This window comes from Bactrocera tryoni, chromosome 1 (genome assembly GCF_016617805.1).
Source record: "Bactrocera tryoni isolate S06 chromosome 1, CSIRO_BtryS06_freeze2, whole genome shotgun sequence".
Classification (NCBI taxonomy): domain Eukaryota; kingdom Metazoa; phylum Arthropoda; class Insecta; order Diptera; family Tephritidae; genus Bactrocera; species Bactrocera tryoni.
In genome coordinates this window covers 925,532-944,923 of record NC_052499.1, presented here as the reverse complement: position 1 = coordinate 944,923, position 19,392 = coordinate 925,532, and the positions used below count along the sequence as shown (strand labels likewise).

At 36.8% G+C, this 19,392-nt stretch overlaps 2 protein-coding genes across 3 annotated transcripts in view; one reads left to right on the top strand and one right to left on the bottom strand.

Moving 5' to 3' along the window:
• LOC120782795 (A disintegrin and metalloproteinase with thrombospondin motifs 9) overlaps positions 1-19,392 on the bottom strand; it is a 70,213-nt gene that overhangs the window by 31,920 nt on the left and 18,901 nt on the right. The window contains exon 3 of one of the 2 annotated variants that reach the window (XM_040115270.1): positions 400-451. The exons of the other annotated variant lie outside the window; for it this stretch is intronic. Coding sequence (XP_039971204.1) covers positions 400-451 — 52 coding nt within the window. The remainder of the gene's footprint in view (positions 1-399; positions 452-19,392) is intronic. 2 annotated transcript variants of the gene reach the window in all.
• On the top strand, positions 8,524-9,067 carry LOC120782799 (adult-specific cuticular protein ACP-20). Its single transcript, XM_040115276.1, has 2 exons — positions 8,524-8,833; positions 8,898-9,067. The coding sequence occupies exons 1-2, from the start codon at positions 8,524-8,526 to the stop codon at positions 9,065-9,067; spliced, it is 480 nt and encodes a 159-aa protein (XP_039971210.1).

The following is a 19,392-nucleotide window of genomic DNA, read 5'->3' as shown; positions in this document are numbered from 1 at the left end:
TTTGGGTTTTCGAAATAAATTCACATTATTTTGATCATTAAGCTATAGCAATGAGGGAAACCTATATTTCGTACACAGAAAGAAAGACAAAATCATTGTAACCATGAAACATAATCGAGACTATCTGAAAAATGCTTGGCGAAATGTTTACTATTTCAAAGTTTTCAAATAAGTTTAGTCACATTCAGAAAACGCAGGTATTACGAAATTTTTTTTCGTTGAGATCGTTATTATTGTAGATGTGGCACCATATGCAATTTTCAATTCTTTGAAACAGAAGCCTCGGTGGGAGAAGTTTTATTTGAGAACACCCCTTGAAAATAATTTTAACCTAACCTATGTGAAATCAATGAACTCTTGTATTTTATATTATTTAACACAATTTTACTGTTTACTCACGCATTTATTTAAAAGACTGAGCATCATTATGAGGGTATTCGGATGTACAAACCTGCAATAAAAATTATACATTTATTCAGTTAAAATTGATACAAGATTTGGTAAGAATTGATGGTATATAATAATTATTCGTCCATTAAGTTCGAAACATCATCAAAAAGGCATTTTGGGAGAAGCTTGAGACACTAAAAAACAAATTAGCAAAAGTGAGTGCAAAAGATATTTCCTTTTTCTTTTCAATTTTGTTCCGTGGTAATTTACTAAATATAAAAGTAATTTCTACTTTACACTGAGTATACCATTCCACCCATCCTTTTGTGGCAATTACTTATGAAATATTACTATATGCTTTCGAGCATTAACCGATTGACCTAATTAAAAACCGGTATCTCTATATTACTTTATGAGGTCCCATTCACCAATTTATGGGCTGTCATTAAATGCGTTTTAATTAATACCATAAACAACATGATTTAAATCCATTCGTGAATTATTGCATTTTGCATTGCTTTCGCTTATCTGCTTCGACAGATTTATGTCAATAAAACATTTTATTATTGCAAATGCCTATTTCGTATTTTATGCTTCATTCGGCCAAGACCGATTTATTTCGCTTAACTGCGGTCCTCATTGATTGTTCGAACCGATTTCAGTTCACATTTCTTATTGTCTTAAATTGCTAAATGCCAGCTTAATCAGAGTCACGTTTCACTTTATAATCACGAATAAAACTTCCGTAAACAAATGAGAGTAGATTTGCTCTTAAGACGCCTTGTCGCTATAAGTCGTGCATATATCACGTGACCCTAAACTAGCACTCACCAGGACCGAGCTTCTCGCTCTCAAGTAGGCTTGTGAAGTTTTTACTGAAGTTGATTGCTTTCTTTGAAGTATTTTCATGCAGAATTCAGGCAATAATGTATGATATCATAAAAATGTTTCTCATTCCTGAAGAAATTAAATGATTCACAGCAGCATTGCTCTTTACATTTTAGACACATACACACGAAATTATCATGTGGGAGGTGGTGGATCAGGTGCTTATGCATTGCAGGTGCTTACACGAGTCTTCGCTTTCATTGGTTGACTTTTGCCTTTTGGCAACAAATCACATTCCACCTACAAAATGCGACCAAAGACATTTTTGCTTTGATTTGTAACAACCCACACACACACACATTTACAAGTCGAGAAGAATTACACATTCATTTTTGTATACAAAAGTTTGTAAATTAAAAGTAAATGTTGGATAATCGAAATCTGGCAAAGGAGCAAACTAAACGACCCTTTTAAACAGACAACTGCTTGTGGCGCTAATTATGCAATTTCAGCACGAAGTTGAGGTGGTGCGGCGTAAACATGGTGCTTTTTACATGGTCTCGCAATCAAGTCTCTAATATATGTGAGATGCCACTCCCTAGTACTCACTTAGTCCAACAATCGGTTAATTCATATAGCAATGGGGAACCCTATATTTCGTACACAGAAAGAAAGACAAAATCATTGTAATCATGAAACATAATCGAGACTATCTGACAAATGCCTGGCGCAATGTTTACTCTAAGATTAAAGGTTCGCTCAGCCGAATATTTTTGGTAAAATTCATTTTTTATTCAACATAGTTCCCTTCAAGGCTGATACATTTATTATAGCGACCCTGCAACTTTTCGATACCATTTTTGTATCGCGAGTTCATCGAGTGCGGTCCACTCGGATGGCTGTCGAAAAGACTTTGGAGAGAAATGTTGGAGCCATGTTTCCATTATCACAAATCAATGCGAAAAGTCGGGTTAACCATATTACGCCTGAACATCTCGAAACATTGCTCCGAATCATCAACTCGTCGTTTTGTGTTCTCATACCAAATACTCGTATATATATTATATATATGTATATTATATATATTATAATGTACACATTCAGCTGATATCTTTTGAGTACTTGCTATCTCTAACAACTTCACTTTAGTTCATCCGTAATTATTTTGTGGACTTTTTGATGTTTTTGTAGGTAAGAACCTCTTTCGCCTCAACTAAGCATAACAATCCTTGATGGTTGATTTTCTTGGGACAGTGTCCGGAAACTCATCATCAAGCCAAGACTTTGCTTCAACTGTATTAAAGTGTTGGAACCTCATAATTTTCCCGAATAATTCGTATTTAATTAGGGAATCTCATTTACCAAAAAAACATAAAAAATATTAACTTCTTCGCGTTCAACAGTGCGTGTTAAAAGCATACTTATTTGTGGGCACAAGCGTATCGGCTTCAAAAAAATTTATTGCCACCAAATGTTGCACAATAATAAGAAAGCGTGCGTAAAACGAGTTTTGGCGTTCAATTAGCAACGCTTTGGAAAAAATTTCGGTACTATCAAATTATAGAAGTTGTTATTGTTTTAGCAACAAAAAACGAACTCAAATGTGACGAAATGAATCGAAACTAAATAGGGTGGGTGTGGTGGCTCTTGGCGAGCGTCGATTAAATCGACTACTGGGTGGGAGTGTCAGCTGTAGGTTTCAAGTACCAACAACCAAACAATGTTACACGCCTGTGTACATACGTATGTATATATGACATGTGATACTGCCAAAAATGTATGCGATGCGCCAACAGCGGCGCGCGGCGCGTGCGCAACGGTCAATGCACCCAAGCGTCGAAGCATTACGTATAAAGGCAAAGAAATTCAAATAGCAACGAATAAAAACGTAAAAGAAACACAAATCGTACACATAAAAATGTAGTGGCAACATTTGTGAATTTTTATAAGCTTCGCCACCGTTGCTGTCGCTGTAGTCATCCACGCCCGCGGCCAGCGCCGCAATGGGTTTTTGCGTCAGCGGCAATTTCGGCGGAAACTGAAAGTAATCGAGAGAGATTAGCCAGTTGTGACTGTCATTATTAATTGGACTTGGTGATAGTGGAAATTAAAAACCCAAAAGCGACCAACAACAATTTATATGAGCTTAGCACTGTTAATTTATGTGGCAGTTAAAATCGTTTATAGGCCTCCTCGGGTGGTGCAAGCTCCAAACTATGCGTGCACAGTTGTGTGGCAGCTCAAATTACACATAAAGCAGGTCATAAATTTTCGAATTAAAGGAATTTAAATTTAATTTTCACAGTCGCTACATGTGCGGCAAGATATTCAGAAATATGTAGCCATTTTTATATATTTGCAGTTATAAATAAGTAGCTTATTAAGTAGCCGTGCGTGAAGGCTTGGAATATGGAATTGGTTGCCTGCTGACGGAGTAGAAAAATTTAGTATGTGTGTCATTTTTTTTGTATATCGCTTAGAGCTAAAATTGTGTAATGAGGTAAGGCAATTGATTTTTTTGTTTTGTGTAACATTTTATATTATATTTCCCAACGATAGAACCAATTCTAAACATATTTCTGACGAAGCGCGTTTTAGTCGAAAAAGACTTTTCGTATTTTGTCAATAGATGTCGTTACATGCGTGTATCTCCAGTGCTACCAATCACATTGTGTCGTACCATATAGTGATTGAGTAGTAGGTGAGATTTTAAGCTTCATTTTACCAAAAAAATTTATATATTAGTATAAATATAAAGAAACCAAATTGAAGTTTGATTAGAAATACGAAATTACTTTTTCGACTACTCAATATACAAATTACACTTTATTATTTTAGATTTTTTAAAGCACTAATCAAAATACGATCTCATGCAGCTGTCCGTTTTAATAAGCAACATTGAAATATTTTATTTAAACATTTTCATTGTTGTCATTGCTGCTTGCAAATAAATCCGTAATTTTATATAAAATATTTTATAGTTTATACAACTGCAATAGCGTAATGCAAATGACCTTTGCGTAAAATTAAGTACGATTGAGAAAAAGAATTAAACAAATTTGAAAAATGCATTTGCCAAGCGCTTACAAGCCGGAGTATTTTAAGAGCTTCTACAACCACATACACACAATCACGTACACTTGAACACTCTCCTATAAAAATGAACGCGAACATAACTTTTTCCCACATTTAATACATTTGTGTGCATATATTTAATTATCTTACTGATTGATGTGGCGCCGCATCGCAATGGCCCCCGCGTCTTGTCACAAGCACGTCTCTCCCCTGCCACCGTCTTTATCGCCACAATTTGTCTTGCAACAGACGGCATTTGTATATGGAATTGGCGCCGAGGTCTCGCCTTATGACAAACGACAGTGCGCTCGTAATGCTCGCAAGCATGAGTAGCCGAGCACAGCAATTAATAAATTTAATGTATGATCAACGCTGAGAACAAGGAAAGGCTGGCGCGTTGATGTTGTGGCAATTACCAAAATTCTTAAAACCATCTCCTTCGTTGTCTTTCTTTTGCTGTCTTTCCCGCCTTTCTCCGCTGAGGCGCACAGCATGCGATTAACCATTTTAAATACCATCCATCAACGTGTTTAAATGAGCATTTCGTAATCGCTGGCGGAGTGGCGGTGTGGCGGTGTGCGGCTTTGACGGAAGGCCGCTTATGGCGTTGCCATGTTGTTTGAAGTTGGCGCCGTTGCGGCTGAGTGAATTCGTGGTATGTGAAATGCGATATGCCCACTTAAGAGGTTGTTTTAGGACGATATGTCAAAACGTTTATTTTTTTGGCGAAAAGTAGAAAAAAATATTTAAATGATATTCAAATAAACTTAATGAACTTTGTAAATGAATACCTTTGCCATGATTGATTAGCAGTTATGATTTTAACTAATGAGCAATTCATATGAGAAAGACATCCACAAAAGAGATTATCTGCTTCACTCTAATCACAAAGTCGTAACTTCGAATGTATTGTAGATCAATTGGATTCGATGAAACGACTTCTAGGGTATTCCAGGGAACTATTCTGAAATAATGTAACCAATCGTGGACGATGAGTTTTAACAGAACTTATGCGTTTCGTTTCGACACTATTCTTTTTTTGACGAATACTAAATGCCCATCATTTTTATATCCTTTACTCTCGGTTACTGGAAATGTATGGTACAAGGAGCTATTTTATTGAAAAGACACGAAGTAAAAGCCTATTACTATTTTACAGATAAGATTGGCTGAAAAGTCGCTTCTTTCGCTGAAAAAGGATCCCTGCAGTTTTAGAGCGACTCAAAAATAAGTGAAAATACGAAATGAAAATGTGTAAATTATTATTTTGCTTAAACCAAAAGCTTACTTATACATATATTCGTATATGTAAATATTGTTGGCAACTAGTATCTATTCTATTTTCTCATCTGTTATACTTATGTTGTCGCTGTAACCAACGAGACAGAAAATAAAAAATCACTTTCTCGTTGAGCAAAGAAAGTCCAAAAAAAATTATTGTAAAATTAAGGAAATTTAAAAATAAACCAAAAGCAAAAGCAAAACAAATAAGCTTTGATGATAGGGAGTGTGTAAGAAACCACCTACAGTGAGGCAAAACAAATAATATACAGAGAAATTTTTCTCCGCCTTCATAAATCTTGGTCGTTTACGATATATATTGTTTTCCTAAATCTCTTTTTAAACCAAAAGTTGTGAATTTTATATATAATTCTCCGTTGAATATCTTGTGAACTTTATTCTTCAAACCATCAGTTCTTTTAAATAAATATGTGTGTGCGCAATAATGAGTCGCAGGTTACCAAAGCGAATAATTGTTAGTCCAGATCAATAGGCCACATACATATACAAATCAAACAAATCTTGGTAAACTCATATGAATGCATACAAAAATTTTGCCGGATATGTATACATACATACATAAATACATAGTATATATGAAATCGTCACTAGTATAATATATGCATCCGCACTTGATTAGAGGAAAAGAGGAAAATAAAAGCGGACAACTGTTGTACTCGCGTAAGACATTTCGAGCAGTCTTCTCAGCTGAGATAGAAAACTTGGCACTCATCGCGAGTGGACAGTTTCACGTTTGTCTATACTACGAGTATAAATATCTCGCATACGTTATACATATGTACATATATAGTACGCATTACTCAAAGAGCACTTATAGGTGACTATATATGTACCAAAACTTCTTTCCTTTTTATATACATTCTTGTGTGTGCGTTTGTATCGCGACTAATAGTTTAATACATACATACATGTGTATATAATAATAATAAATGTTTTGGGATTTTAAAGATATCTAAGTATGTGAAGTGCAAAGCGTCTGTCAGCTTTTTTATTTGCCAGGCGACGATTTTTCACACACGTTTTTATTAAATAGAATTTCTTCGCTACAGATTTATTTTCATCCCGACCATAATTTAGTGGTCCCATTCAAGCATAACTAAGCTGTGAAGTGATGTCAGCGAGGTCTTTGGTATTAACAAGCAAATATGTATACATACTTACGTACATGCACATTTCTTTCAGAGTTTCTTAATGTCGTTGGATGGAAGGTCTTGAAGACTACTTAAGAATTGAGTACAGAGGGATTTCGATTATCTCATTTAGTAGCGAAATTTCATTGTCATATAATTATTACCTTCTTAATGTACTCTGTTTAAATATCATATCAAGAGAAGTGAAATCATGGAAACTAAACATTTTTTGCTTTAAAATCAATATTTATTCTAAGTTCAAAGATATAACAATTATTGGTACTAAAATCTAGCTAAGTGGGTCTGAATTCGTTGGGGCTTTCCTTAAGAGATATCAAATATTTCAGAAGTGGCTGTTATAAGCGCCATGGTGATATGCCTGAGGATGGTGGGCATGGCCGATTTTCTTGACAACCGCGTTGAAGCCGTTGTGATCATCGGCGGTGTACTCCACAACGCGTGTGGTGCCATCAGCTTCCTCCAAGGTATATCCTCCTGGAGGTCAGAATAACGTAGAATAATTTGGCTGAAATATGCATCTATTGTAAAGCAACTTACCCTTGACATGATCACCATCACGGTGCTCCCATTGGCTCTTATGATCACCGGTATGTGCGTCCTTTACGCCATACTCGAAAGTGTACTTGGGATAATGGTGGGGTTCGTGGTGCTCGTAGTGGTGGTCGTGGTGAACATAGCCATGTCCAGCATAGTGCAGAGAGTTGTCGTGGCTGCCATAACCATAGTGTCCGTCAGTGTGTTGAAGAACCGAGGCGTAACTGGAAGCGTGTCCGTGTGGAATGTATCCTGCGCAAGCGACGCCAACGAGTGCGGCAGCGGTGAAGGCGATACACGAGAGGATTTGCATTTCTTAGATTTATTGTATTTAAAACTCGGTTGCTGAACTTTTAGTATTCACTAATTGTGTTTGAGTGCAGTGCTTGACTGATGTCGAATTGCTGTTTCGAGTTGCTATTTATATCCGAGCATTTTCGTAAACCTTAAATAGCACTAAATTGATTATGAAGGCTTCAATCACAAATCGTTTCCCTAAATAGACCATATCAGTCTCTTAATGAGATATGTAAAGTGAAGTTTAATTAAAAAATAAAGCCAAATATTATTGAATATGTTAGAATGGCCTTTTTGACCAAACCAAACTTTCAAATACTTAATTTGAATACAAAAGTTCATAGTTAGTAATTTGATTGTCTTAACGAAAATATTGATATATTGAATATATTTATTTCGTCTACTTTGGTATATTTTCGTCGGGTGCTTTAATAGCCAAACGTGAAACAGTAATAGAACCAACAAAGCGCTCGCAAGTGTTGATCGCTTAATTGAAGTGTGAATGGAATCAGGTACAATATGAAGTTAACTACTTAATATAGCACAAAGGTGTTGAACTAATAATGGTGATGTGTTGTTAGTGGTTACTGTCATAAACTGGGTTGGTCGGCGAGTGGGTCTCTTAGTCACTATTGAACGGCTTGTGCGCTTGGGTGGCTCTGGAATTTGCAAAGCGACCTTGCCAGGAGTAAGTGATTGCCTTCAATTCACCAGTCGAGTGGTGTTATTGGTTAATGGGTTTTTGTGTTTTTTTACATTCTAGCAATTAATAATTTAAAAAACACGCATTAAGAACGCGGCTGAAAATACAATTAATGAAAAGAATTTGGTATAAATAGTTACTGCACTCAGTTGACTTGTATCAGTTAGCCACTGGCTTCAAACAGAGTCACAAATTCGTATAATTTTTTGCCTTTGCGAATCAAATTCAAAACTTAAATTAAAAATGCAAATGCTCTCGTGTATCGCCTTCACCGCTGCCGCACTCGTTGGCGTCGCTTGCGCAGGATACATTCCACACGGACACGCTTCCAGTTACGCCTCGGTTCTTCAACACACTGACGGACACTATGGTTATGGCAGCCACGACAACTCTCTGCACTATGCTGGACATGGCTATGCTCACCACGACCACCACTACGAGCACCACGAACCCCACCATTATCCCAAGTACTCTTTCGAGTATGGCGTAAAGGACGCACATACCGGTGATCATAAGAGCCAATGGGAGCACCGTGACGGTGATCATGTCAAGGGTAAGTTGCTTTTACAATAGATGCATATTTCAGCCAAATTATTCTACCTTATTCTGACCTCCAGGAGGATATACCCTGGAGGAAGCTGATGGCACCACACGCGTTGTGGAGTACACCGCCGATGATCACAACGGCTTCAACGCGGTTGTCAAGAAAATCGGCCATGCCCACCATCCTCAGGTATATCACCATGGCGCTTATGGTTATGATCATGGTCACGCTGGTAGCTACTAAGCGAACCTTCTAACGAATTAAAACGAACTTATTGGAAATGTTGTTTAATGAAACTGTGTTGTTGCGACCAAAAAATTATGTACTTTGTTGTTTATTATATATGTATGAATATATGTATATAAATTCATGAATAAATTTTGATGTGAATTAAAACTGTTACAATTATTTGGTGCCTAGAGGAGAGGCGGAAGTATTATGCTTTGAGTTAATAAACAGTTTGAAGGGATGTCTTCGAATATTTGCAAATGATTTCGTTGAGTTAATCATCTTCCTTTCCTCTATTGGTTAAATAAAAAGAACGCATATTTTTGTCACAGTTATGTGTTCTTTTTCGCGTAGTCAGACTCACTTGGAAGTAATAAATTTTGTGCGAAATTCTCACTTTTATTCTGAGGCTATTTTATTTTGTTTTATTTTAGTTTTTCGCTTTATTCTTTTTACAGGAGGAATTTAGTTTCGTCGCTTTCTAATTTTATATTGCCGATTTGTTATTTTTATTTCATTCTTTGACATTTCGGAACAATAAATTTGTGCCGGTAATCTATAGGTACCCCATGACTAAAGCTACCGACAGCTCAATGTCGCACAGAGCAGAATGGAGACTCAGCTTTGAGGTGAAAATTATTTCCCTTAGTTTTTTGCTTAACAGAATATGATGAATAAAAGTATTACTATTTTCGTATTTATATTGCAATTATTTGCCAATATAAGTTCTATGTGCAACTGCACCGCTAAAAATGTATGCGGATTATTTTTGGCGCATCCGCCTTCCAACGACTAAGCTACACATACTTTGACCGCAAATTGTTTAAATACACATCCATGAAACACATGAAAATAATTTTAGCAGTTCACTAAATTGAAATAAAAGAATTATAATAAAATAAAATATTGAAATTCAAATGCTAAATTTCATAGCGCATCGGTTGTGCGTGTTCATTTGATTAAACAATGCGCGAAAAACTTGCCTTTAAAATTTATTCACATTTGCTGTTACTTAAATTGTTGTACAAGTTAATTCTATTTCGACTCGATTTTTGGAATGGTCTAATGCTAGAAATAGCTGCGAAAATTTACCGTAATTTAAATGAAAATTTGATCATCTTTTGTGGAATAATGCATTGCTACAAAAATATTTTATTTAAAAACAAAAGCAAATATTGCACAAATTACATTTCGTATTCATTCCATTGTTATTGTTTTTTTTGTGTATATTGCAATCGTGCTCTATTGCAAGTTGTTCGTTGGCAAGTGGGCGAGAGCGAAAACCCGCATTTTCTAACGAACTCATACACATGTGTTCGCATGTACATATGTATGTGTGTAGTAGATGAGAGTTTCTTTATTTAGAAGAAGCAATTACAATTACAATAACGGTTTATAAATTCTTCAAATATACCGTTAATTTCATTGGAAAGTGAGCTTAATTTGAGCTCAACTCTAGCTGACTATGAGGACAGGAGGATCAGATTGTTATAGAAGATAAGTGTGTATCCTCGAAGAACTAGTTTTATCATTTTTAGATTAAAACTCGACAATATTTTAACAAAAAAACTGAAAAATCTTTCGATGTACAACAGCTTTTTATTCCAAACTTAGTTTAATTTAATTTTATATAATTAAGTTCACTGTTTCCTATATTTTAACATAAATATCCCATTATTGCGGCAATAATTTTTTATTACAACTCACCAATACGGCCAAAAATGTTTAAATCTCAAGTATCCATTTTCCATAGAGCGTTTCGTTTGCTTGCAAATCTTTCAAGCGAAGGCAAAAAATAACAAAAACAAACTTTAAAATTAAACACTTCGCCAACAAATATGTAAGTATAAGTCGTAATATTGGAAAACTAATGAAGAACATCGAACTGTAATTTTATAGGATCATTAAAAGGCCATAAAAGTTGTGAGCGAAAGCTATTCGTTTCATCATGTCTTGTGAGTTTTGCCTCGCCCTGCTTTGCTATAACTTATAGCAGGACAAAGAAGGACAAGCAAAAATACAAATTTATTGCATATTCTCTAATATACATATGTATACTTTTTCTTACTTATCATAAAACATAATCTCAAAAAAATGTGTACAAAACGAATTTCGATTTAGTGAAACCAGATCACTTTGGAGAGTTTTCTACTAAGAAACCACTTAGATTAAGGAGTTTTTACAACTATAATTTGATTGAGCTAATGAAAAGCCATTTGCAGCTTTCATTTACCTTGGGTACGCATGTAAGGGTCATGATACGATTGCTTTAAGCATCCACTTATTAACAAAAACTAATACTACCTCATAGTCACCTCAAAAAATAATCTGCTGTCACCTTTTCCAACCAGCTGCGCTTAAATTCGTTTCGTTTTGTAAATAATAAATTTTTCAAAAACCATATATTTTACTACAATTAAGTAATTCAAGTTTTTTAAAAAAGCGTAAAAACTTCGCTGAACCATAGAAACAAAATTTATTTGAACACTTTACATCTTTCACTTTTCTTCAAGTGATTATCTCACAGAATTCCACAAGTGGAGCTGACTCAATTCAATTTTCCGAACGCAGGCACGGACGGTACACACGACTTTCATGGAATTAAAAATTCCCAAAACAAATTTTCGCACTGCGAACAAATATTCTCTCAATTATTACACACCACTGATGCCTTCTAAATTGGGCACTTTTAGTTTAATTTAAACTACGAATTGTTACTTTATTTAGATTCTAACGTAGTTTTCATTCCACACTTCCTGTTTAAATCACTTTGGAAATGTTCGAGTCGCACTTCTTCTGAAATTATCTTCGCAAAACTATTGAAGTCCGGCTTGCATGAATTTATGTGTCTCTATTCGTGATTTATATGGCCTATGCCCGTAAGTTTTCGATCAAATAATTAACTGGATTTGCTACGCGTACAAATTGTGCGAAAATTGTGGTTTTTCCCCGAAATGCCGCGGCGCCGCCGAGCCTGAGAGAAAATCGAAATAAGACTGAAAATTCGCAGATCCGCAAAGTGTGTGGCGAGTGCGAGTTTGGCTGCCCGGCTGCCCAGCTGAGGCATAGCAACGCGCTCGGTCTGCCTGCTGCCTAGGTGGCAAGAGCGTTAGCCAAATTGGCTTGCGCTAGCTGGCGGCGGCAGCCGCTGCGACGCAGAGCGTTTTAGTACCGCCAGAGGCCTCAGTTAGAGTCTTTGGACCGCTACGAAGTAAAAAACAAATCATGTGTATACGAGTATGCACACTTTATACATATAAACCAGGGTGTGTATGACTACTTGTGTATATGTAAATGTGTACAGGGCAGCATAAGCATTGGTACGTACGTATGCTAGAGCAAATAGTTGCTTAGCTGTGTGTGCACACCGAAGGAGTCTGCAGTTTATGCACACCCAAGGAGCTCACTGACCGACCGACCCACTGCCGGCACGTTCGTGCAATTGTAAACAAACATGCTGCCGGCGTTTGGCAACACTGAAGCTGCGCGCCACGCAAGTGATGGGGCGTATACGTGATATACACAAGATGTTCCGATATACATACATAGCGCTATATTCATGTGCATATGTAATATACATATGTATGTACATTGCGAGATGAGTGGGTGGCAGGGGTTGTAGCGTACAAATCTGCCGCCCGCTACTGCTGCCGAATTGTTATTTAATTTATATTTTTGGCAATTTTCGGGTTTTATTTTTATTTCACTTAACAACAGCAACAAAACCGCCGCCATTGTATTATGAAATTTTCAAAAGCCAAAAAATAGTAAAAAAAAGCGAATTTCGCGGTGTATGTAAGGTCTGTGTGCTTTCGAATTGAGTAGCGTTTGTGTGTGTATTTTTAAATTGTGGCGCGTGTGCGCGATATACAAGTACATGTGTGCAGACAACGACAACAACAACAACAAATAAATAAATCAAATAATGTTTTTTTAACAAAAATCAGAAAATAATACCGAAATCATAAAAGAAAGTGAATCAATTTAATTAAATTATATTAAATAAATTATGGGCAAACTATTTTGCCTAAAAGGCCACATCCACTGGATTAGATGTAATTTTAGCCCTTTCTTTTCTCACAAGAATGCCGCACTTATGCTGCACTATGCTCGGGCTGTCAAGGTTGTATGTTCTTTTCTCAAAATGTTGCCTTCTAACCAGGCAAAGGTGCAACATTTCCTACTCTCTCAAAACGCCCCTTGAATTTACTTTGTGCAAAAGCTTGATCTACATACATTATATACTTTGAAACTTTTAGAAACCATAAATATTTCTAAAATATTTAAATCAAGCTTTTGCACAAAGTAAAATATTGGAAATTGCAAATGAGTTGATGGATTCATCCTTATCATCATTAGAGAATGAAATAAGGATGTTAGTTGTTGAAAGAGATTCCCTACCCAGGGTGAAAGGATTCGTAGAAGACGTTGTCAACGCTTACTCAGACTCAGGCGTAAAAAAAAACAATATCAAAACAAACCGTATCACATATAGTATAACAGATATGAGGCTGGTGCCTCCAAAATGGGGTTCAAGTCCCACTGAGCCCTATGTGTTTATCGGAAAGTCTGTATTATGTCTTAATAAAATGAAATGTGTGTGTTTCGCTTGTCATAATGCGATGTGTCACCAACAATGGATCACATCAGATCCTACATCTCCTAGCATGTTAATTTTCGGCTGCCAACTAGTAACTTATCGAGACTCGACGTTGTGTTGAGTCAAAAAAGTCAGATTCGGAAAACAATTGGGGATATGTTCAGGTTGTGGCTAGAAGTCAAATCAAATTTATTAGCTCAAGTTGATTTTACTAGTTACTGCTGGCTACCTTAACATACAATATCGCATTAAAATAGTTTTCATTCAGAGATATTTTTTAAAGACATTCTTGGAAAAAATTTCCTTTTAAAATAACCCACATTCTAACCCAGAAACTGCGACCCAAATTCTGAATGTTGGAAGCTCCACAAAAATAGGCAAGATCTACAGCAATATTTGTAATTTAAGCTTCTAATCGAAAATTATTTACACAATTTCGAAGGGGCAAGTATACGCGCCAACAGCAGCAATAATATTGTGCAAATTCGCACAGCCAAATCACTTCATGGCAACAACAAGTAGTGCCGAGTGGAAAGTTTGTCGGTGGCAATAAGTGTACTTGAAGTGGCGGGTCTGAAATATGTATGAACATATGTACACAAACATATGTGACAACCCGATTGCGTACAACAACAAAGTCGTAATGAAAATTATTAAATTCCAAGTTGGTGCTTTTGTTTCATTTAAAATTGGCTTTGTCATTGTTTAAAATATTTCATTTATTTATAGTTGTAGTCGCTATATTTATGCTAGAGCTTGTCATTTCGCATACCAGACAGCGAACTGCGAACGACGTGCCGCTGACATAAGCACGCACAAAAACTGGCATTGCTACACTTGGCGAAAAAATTTTGCTCATAATACATTGTTGTTATAGTTGTTATTAATATTTATACTAATGCTTTGCATTCTCGTTTCCAAGATATTTCAGAAGAAAGAAATTATTAAATCCATTTGCTTTATAAAATTTATGGAATTATTATTTGTAAGGCGAAAACGACGTCACATCTTTAGTTTCATTGGAATCACATGCTTGCAAATCAATTAGTATAAACTTAGAAGCCTGAGAGCTTTTAGAAATTTCATGTTACTGAAAATGAACAGTTAGTATAGATGGAATGTGGAAAAGCATTTGCAGATTGCTGCGAATCAACTATTTGACACGCGAATGTTCGCTGATCGTTCACAAAGTTGTTGCTACGAATGTTGTCATTGTTAGATGCCGCTGCTGTTGACAGCAGCTCAGCTGCTCAAAGTACGGCCGTTGGTGCCACATCGCGAATATGAGCGCACAAAGGCTCCAACATCCACCACGACACGCCAGGGTCGCGCCCTTGTTGCGCTGTCTTACAACTGTATAAAACCAAATAAATAATTTGCAACTGCGTGAAAATATATTAGTAACGCCTATCTACACCGCTGTGTCACTTCCCTCCAACAACTTTGTTTGTTGTCGAATAAGTCCACTTTTGGGCATTGCTGATGTTCATCGTAGCATGATACGCATGCATTTATATTGTTGTATGCACATCTATGTATGTTGATGCGTTCGCGTTTCATTCGCATCTATTAATACTCGCGAAAAATTTATCGCCCAAATTTATTGCGCTAGTAAATTCGTCCAAAATGGCGCAAAACTGAATTTATGTTAATTCTGTGCTTCGCCTTGCAGCTTTTTTGGAGCGAAACCGATCATTTGACTTTGTTATTGTCCATTTTTTATACCCCGTTTTGTTAAACCCAGTGCTCTTTGTGGCAGTGGAAGGAAGTTGGATTAGCCACAACAAATTGTATGTTATCTGTTTTTAACTTCGTTGGAACATCGCACGCCTGCACGTTCCGGAACAATAGGGCTGAATCTGAAAATGTGAATTATTATTCTTCGTCAATATTAAAATCATTTCAAATATCTAAACGGCTTGTCGACGTAATCCTTGAATAAGACTATGTTTATGGGTATGCTAGAAGTATCAAATTGCGCTTGCGGTCATTGTCGATGTTTTCTGCACTTTCCCAAAAAACCGCTCGCCTAATAAATAACTACTTATCAAGCTGCTCCATCTGAGGCGTATGCTTTCCACGAATAGCTCGTTAGGGGATTCAGCATTAATCAAACGCCGCGCAGTCCCACCCAGTGGCAATTATGTCTGTCTGCATGCGCGCATGAAACGAAAGCACACTGCGCCGCACGTTTAAAAAAAATTGAAAAAGAAGTACATGCATTCCAACGCACTTGTCATCATCAGCATTCTAAAGAATTTCACGAGAATCTTTGATATAAGCTTAATTTTTTTGCCACATTATTTATGCCGTTATAAAAATTCCACACGCCTTGTCTGCTCGAAACAATGCTACTTTTATCTAATAATAAAATCGTCGCATAATATGAAATAATTCGCAGAGTCACTCAAGCGTTGATTTTTCGATTATTTCCTTTGCTTTTGGACCACCCTAAACTCACTGCAATGACCTTGCGAACGCGTGCGCATGTATATTTTTGTTTGCTTCCTCGAAATCGTGCAATAAATCTTCCTCCGAATACTTCCACAGCTTGCCTCTAATGAACACTTGGCGTTCCCTAGAAATGATTGCTGAGCGCGATGATGAGCTTAGCACACAGAACTCAGCTATTTGCTACAACATGTGTGTTTATGTTCATATGTGTAATAATCCGCTCTTGACATAATGCGGAAGGAACCCTCGGAGCTTGCTAGTTATTAAACCGCAAACTGGTTCAATGTACTGGGGTACATGCTGTGCGAAATATGCTAATTAAGGCGAGTGTATAAAAAATTTGCAACTTTTCGTTTTCAACTTCATTCATCTTCCGACTCTTTTTCTAAATCAGCGCACATACATACATACATAAACACGAAAGCACTAATGTTAAAATTTTTCTTATTCTAACGCGTGTTGCTCATCGCTCGCTAACAAAATCACATATACTCTCTTATATACATACATAACTATCTACATATGTGTCTATATATGGAGAAGAAAAGACATATAGAACCAGGTGACAAGGTCGTTTCTTGGCCTACCCAAATTCGTGAAGTGCTAAATTCGCTTCGGAAAAGATGTGCCACTGAAATTAGCATAATTTGCTTGATTATGAGAACACGCCCAAATGAAGCGCTTTTATTGAAAAACTAATTTTGGCGTGATGATACAAATAGCCGCTTAGAATATATGTACATTTGTATGTATTAACAAATAACTGACAATCTCCCAACTTCCAGAGATCTTATGGATTAAGGCATACTAACACACACACCATATGTATCATTAGGTGACGAAATTTACCTGCCGAGATAACTGACATTAGGGAAGCAAAATAGTCTCTTTCAAAGGCGCATACATGTATCCTGAGAGCCAAACAGCATTGAAATTCTCAGTAAAGGACACAATCGAAACTTTCTTTGACCTTAAAGTGGTTGAACATTTTCATTCACCTATTAAATTACTAAAAATTAAAATTTTAAAATAAATTGTCGAAACTATTTCCGAAGCACACTTTCACGAAGGTCCTCCAAAATAAAAGTTCTCTCCAATAATAGAAATATTAACGCAATATTTATTTTAATGGAAATAGACAATTAATCAGGGTTAGATAAATAAGCAAATGTAGCGATTACCTTGGCGTCCTGCTGAGCACCGTCGGACACATGCAATTTCTCGGCTGGCGCATAAATTGTAGCGCGACGCTTCAACGGCAACACTTTGAGCACCATAATCACACACACAGTCGCAATTAATTGCGTTCGCTCAAGTTGAATAATTAATAATTTTAATTACAATTATTTAAACACTAATTGAGCGATAATTTGGCAATTGCACGGCAGCTAATGGCGGAGGTCAAAACAAGTTGGACTTGACGCTAGCAAATTTACGGTTTCGCGTGCGTTGAACGAGGGTGGTTGGATGCTTGCGCTAATTATTATAATCACTTTTATTTTTATTGAATTGTTTTTATTTTTTCTTGCTTGCTTGCTTGGAGGCAGAAGGCGAATTAATTCCCAGCGAAGTTTCCACACATGAAAGCTTAGCCGACCAGCTGGCCAGCCAACACAATGACACTAGAAACGATAAATCTCATTGCGAAAGCATAAATAGTTGATTGACCGATAGCAAGTTTCCGCTGGCAAAGGCTTATTTATATTTACACATTCGCACGTTTTGCTAACGCTTTTTGTTTCGCTGGGAAACGTGATGAATGATTGCTTTTGGGATATTATGGCTTGCAGCTGATCGATGAACGTGATTGGCGCGCGGCGGCACTTTCAACCAACTTAATAATTCTCCAATGTTGATTTTATTAATTATTTCTTAGCACTTCGCCCAAAAAGAAAAGTTACCGTTATATACATATGTATATGATAAAACACGCAACTGATGTTCACCAGTGCAGTGATATGCGAGCGATGGTGATCTATACGCCACAAGCACTGATTGAACAATAGCAAGCAACACTTGACAGCTCTGAATTTGGACAATTATTTATGTCACCGCTGCGTTGAGTTGCTGGATCACTTTGTGAAACGAATTTGACTGATATTGATCGCGCTCGGCGCTGCGACAGTTGTGCGCAAGGACTGCTGGACCGATCAACCACGCACTGGACGACCGTACAAGTTCGCTGGCGGCGCGGAAATAACACTTCAACCGTATTGAAAGCTTGCCTAAGAAGTGTTGAATATATAAATGTTTCAACAACAATACAACAACACTTAGTGTACAAAAAAAAGAAAAGGCATAAATAAGAATAAGATCAATGGGAGCAGCAACAGCTGTGGTAAAGCGGCCAAATGAACCACAGCACACAATTTATACATACATATGTACATACACTGGCACACACATATACACTAGATGTAGATGCGAGTGTGGCTCAAGCTTTGCCATACAGAACGCTTACTCATGCCGCGTGCATGCGAGCATATGGAGAAGTCATAAAGCGTCTGCTTCGGTGACGTCGACGGCGCAGTCGCCCGTGACGTATTCATGATGATGCGGTAATAAATTGCTGTTAAAAACAAAAATCGTGTTATTATTGTTATTGTATCAAAATTATTATAATTAGTGTTAGCTGCACACAGTTGCATTGCTCTCTCTCCGCCAATACACGTTAGGGTGGTCTCAAAATGCAGCGGGAAACGTTTACATTAGATTCATTAAACCTCTATTTATGTTAGGCTTAGATATCAAAAATTAATGTTGTATCCAAGCAAAGATGATTGAGATTGGACTAAAACGTACAAGTGATCATTCTGACTATAGTAGTGGCGACATATAGAAAAATCAAGTAAATGTTTAGTTGCTTTAGTTTTCGAAGCGTGTTATCGTCTAAACTTTACGCCTTCGTTCTCGGTGTCAAAATTTGAATTTATTGTATTCGGTTTGCTTGTGTGGTTGAAGACTATTTTAGAACCACCTTAATATGCATACTTATGCGCATAGTACAAGCGCTATGTTTCCGCATTGGATTTATTATCAGCGCTTTATCGCCAATCCCAACAGCGACCAAAATTTATTTATAATTATGACAAGTTTTGGGCGCTTCGAATTAATTCGTATTTCCAAGGAAACCATTTTTCAAATGCAATGAGTTATGCATTTTTTTCACGCCTGATTTCATGACCTCATTATTCATGCGAACGAAAGAAAGTAATGGTGTTGCCGATGACAGTTCTGTAACTCCTGTTGCCGCGGTGAATGTTGTTGTAGACTGTGCTGGCGCTAC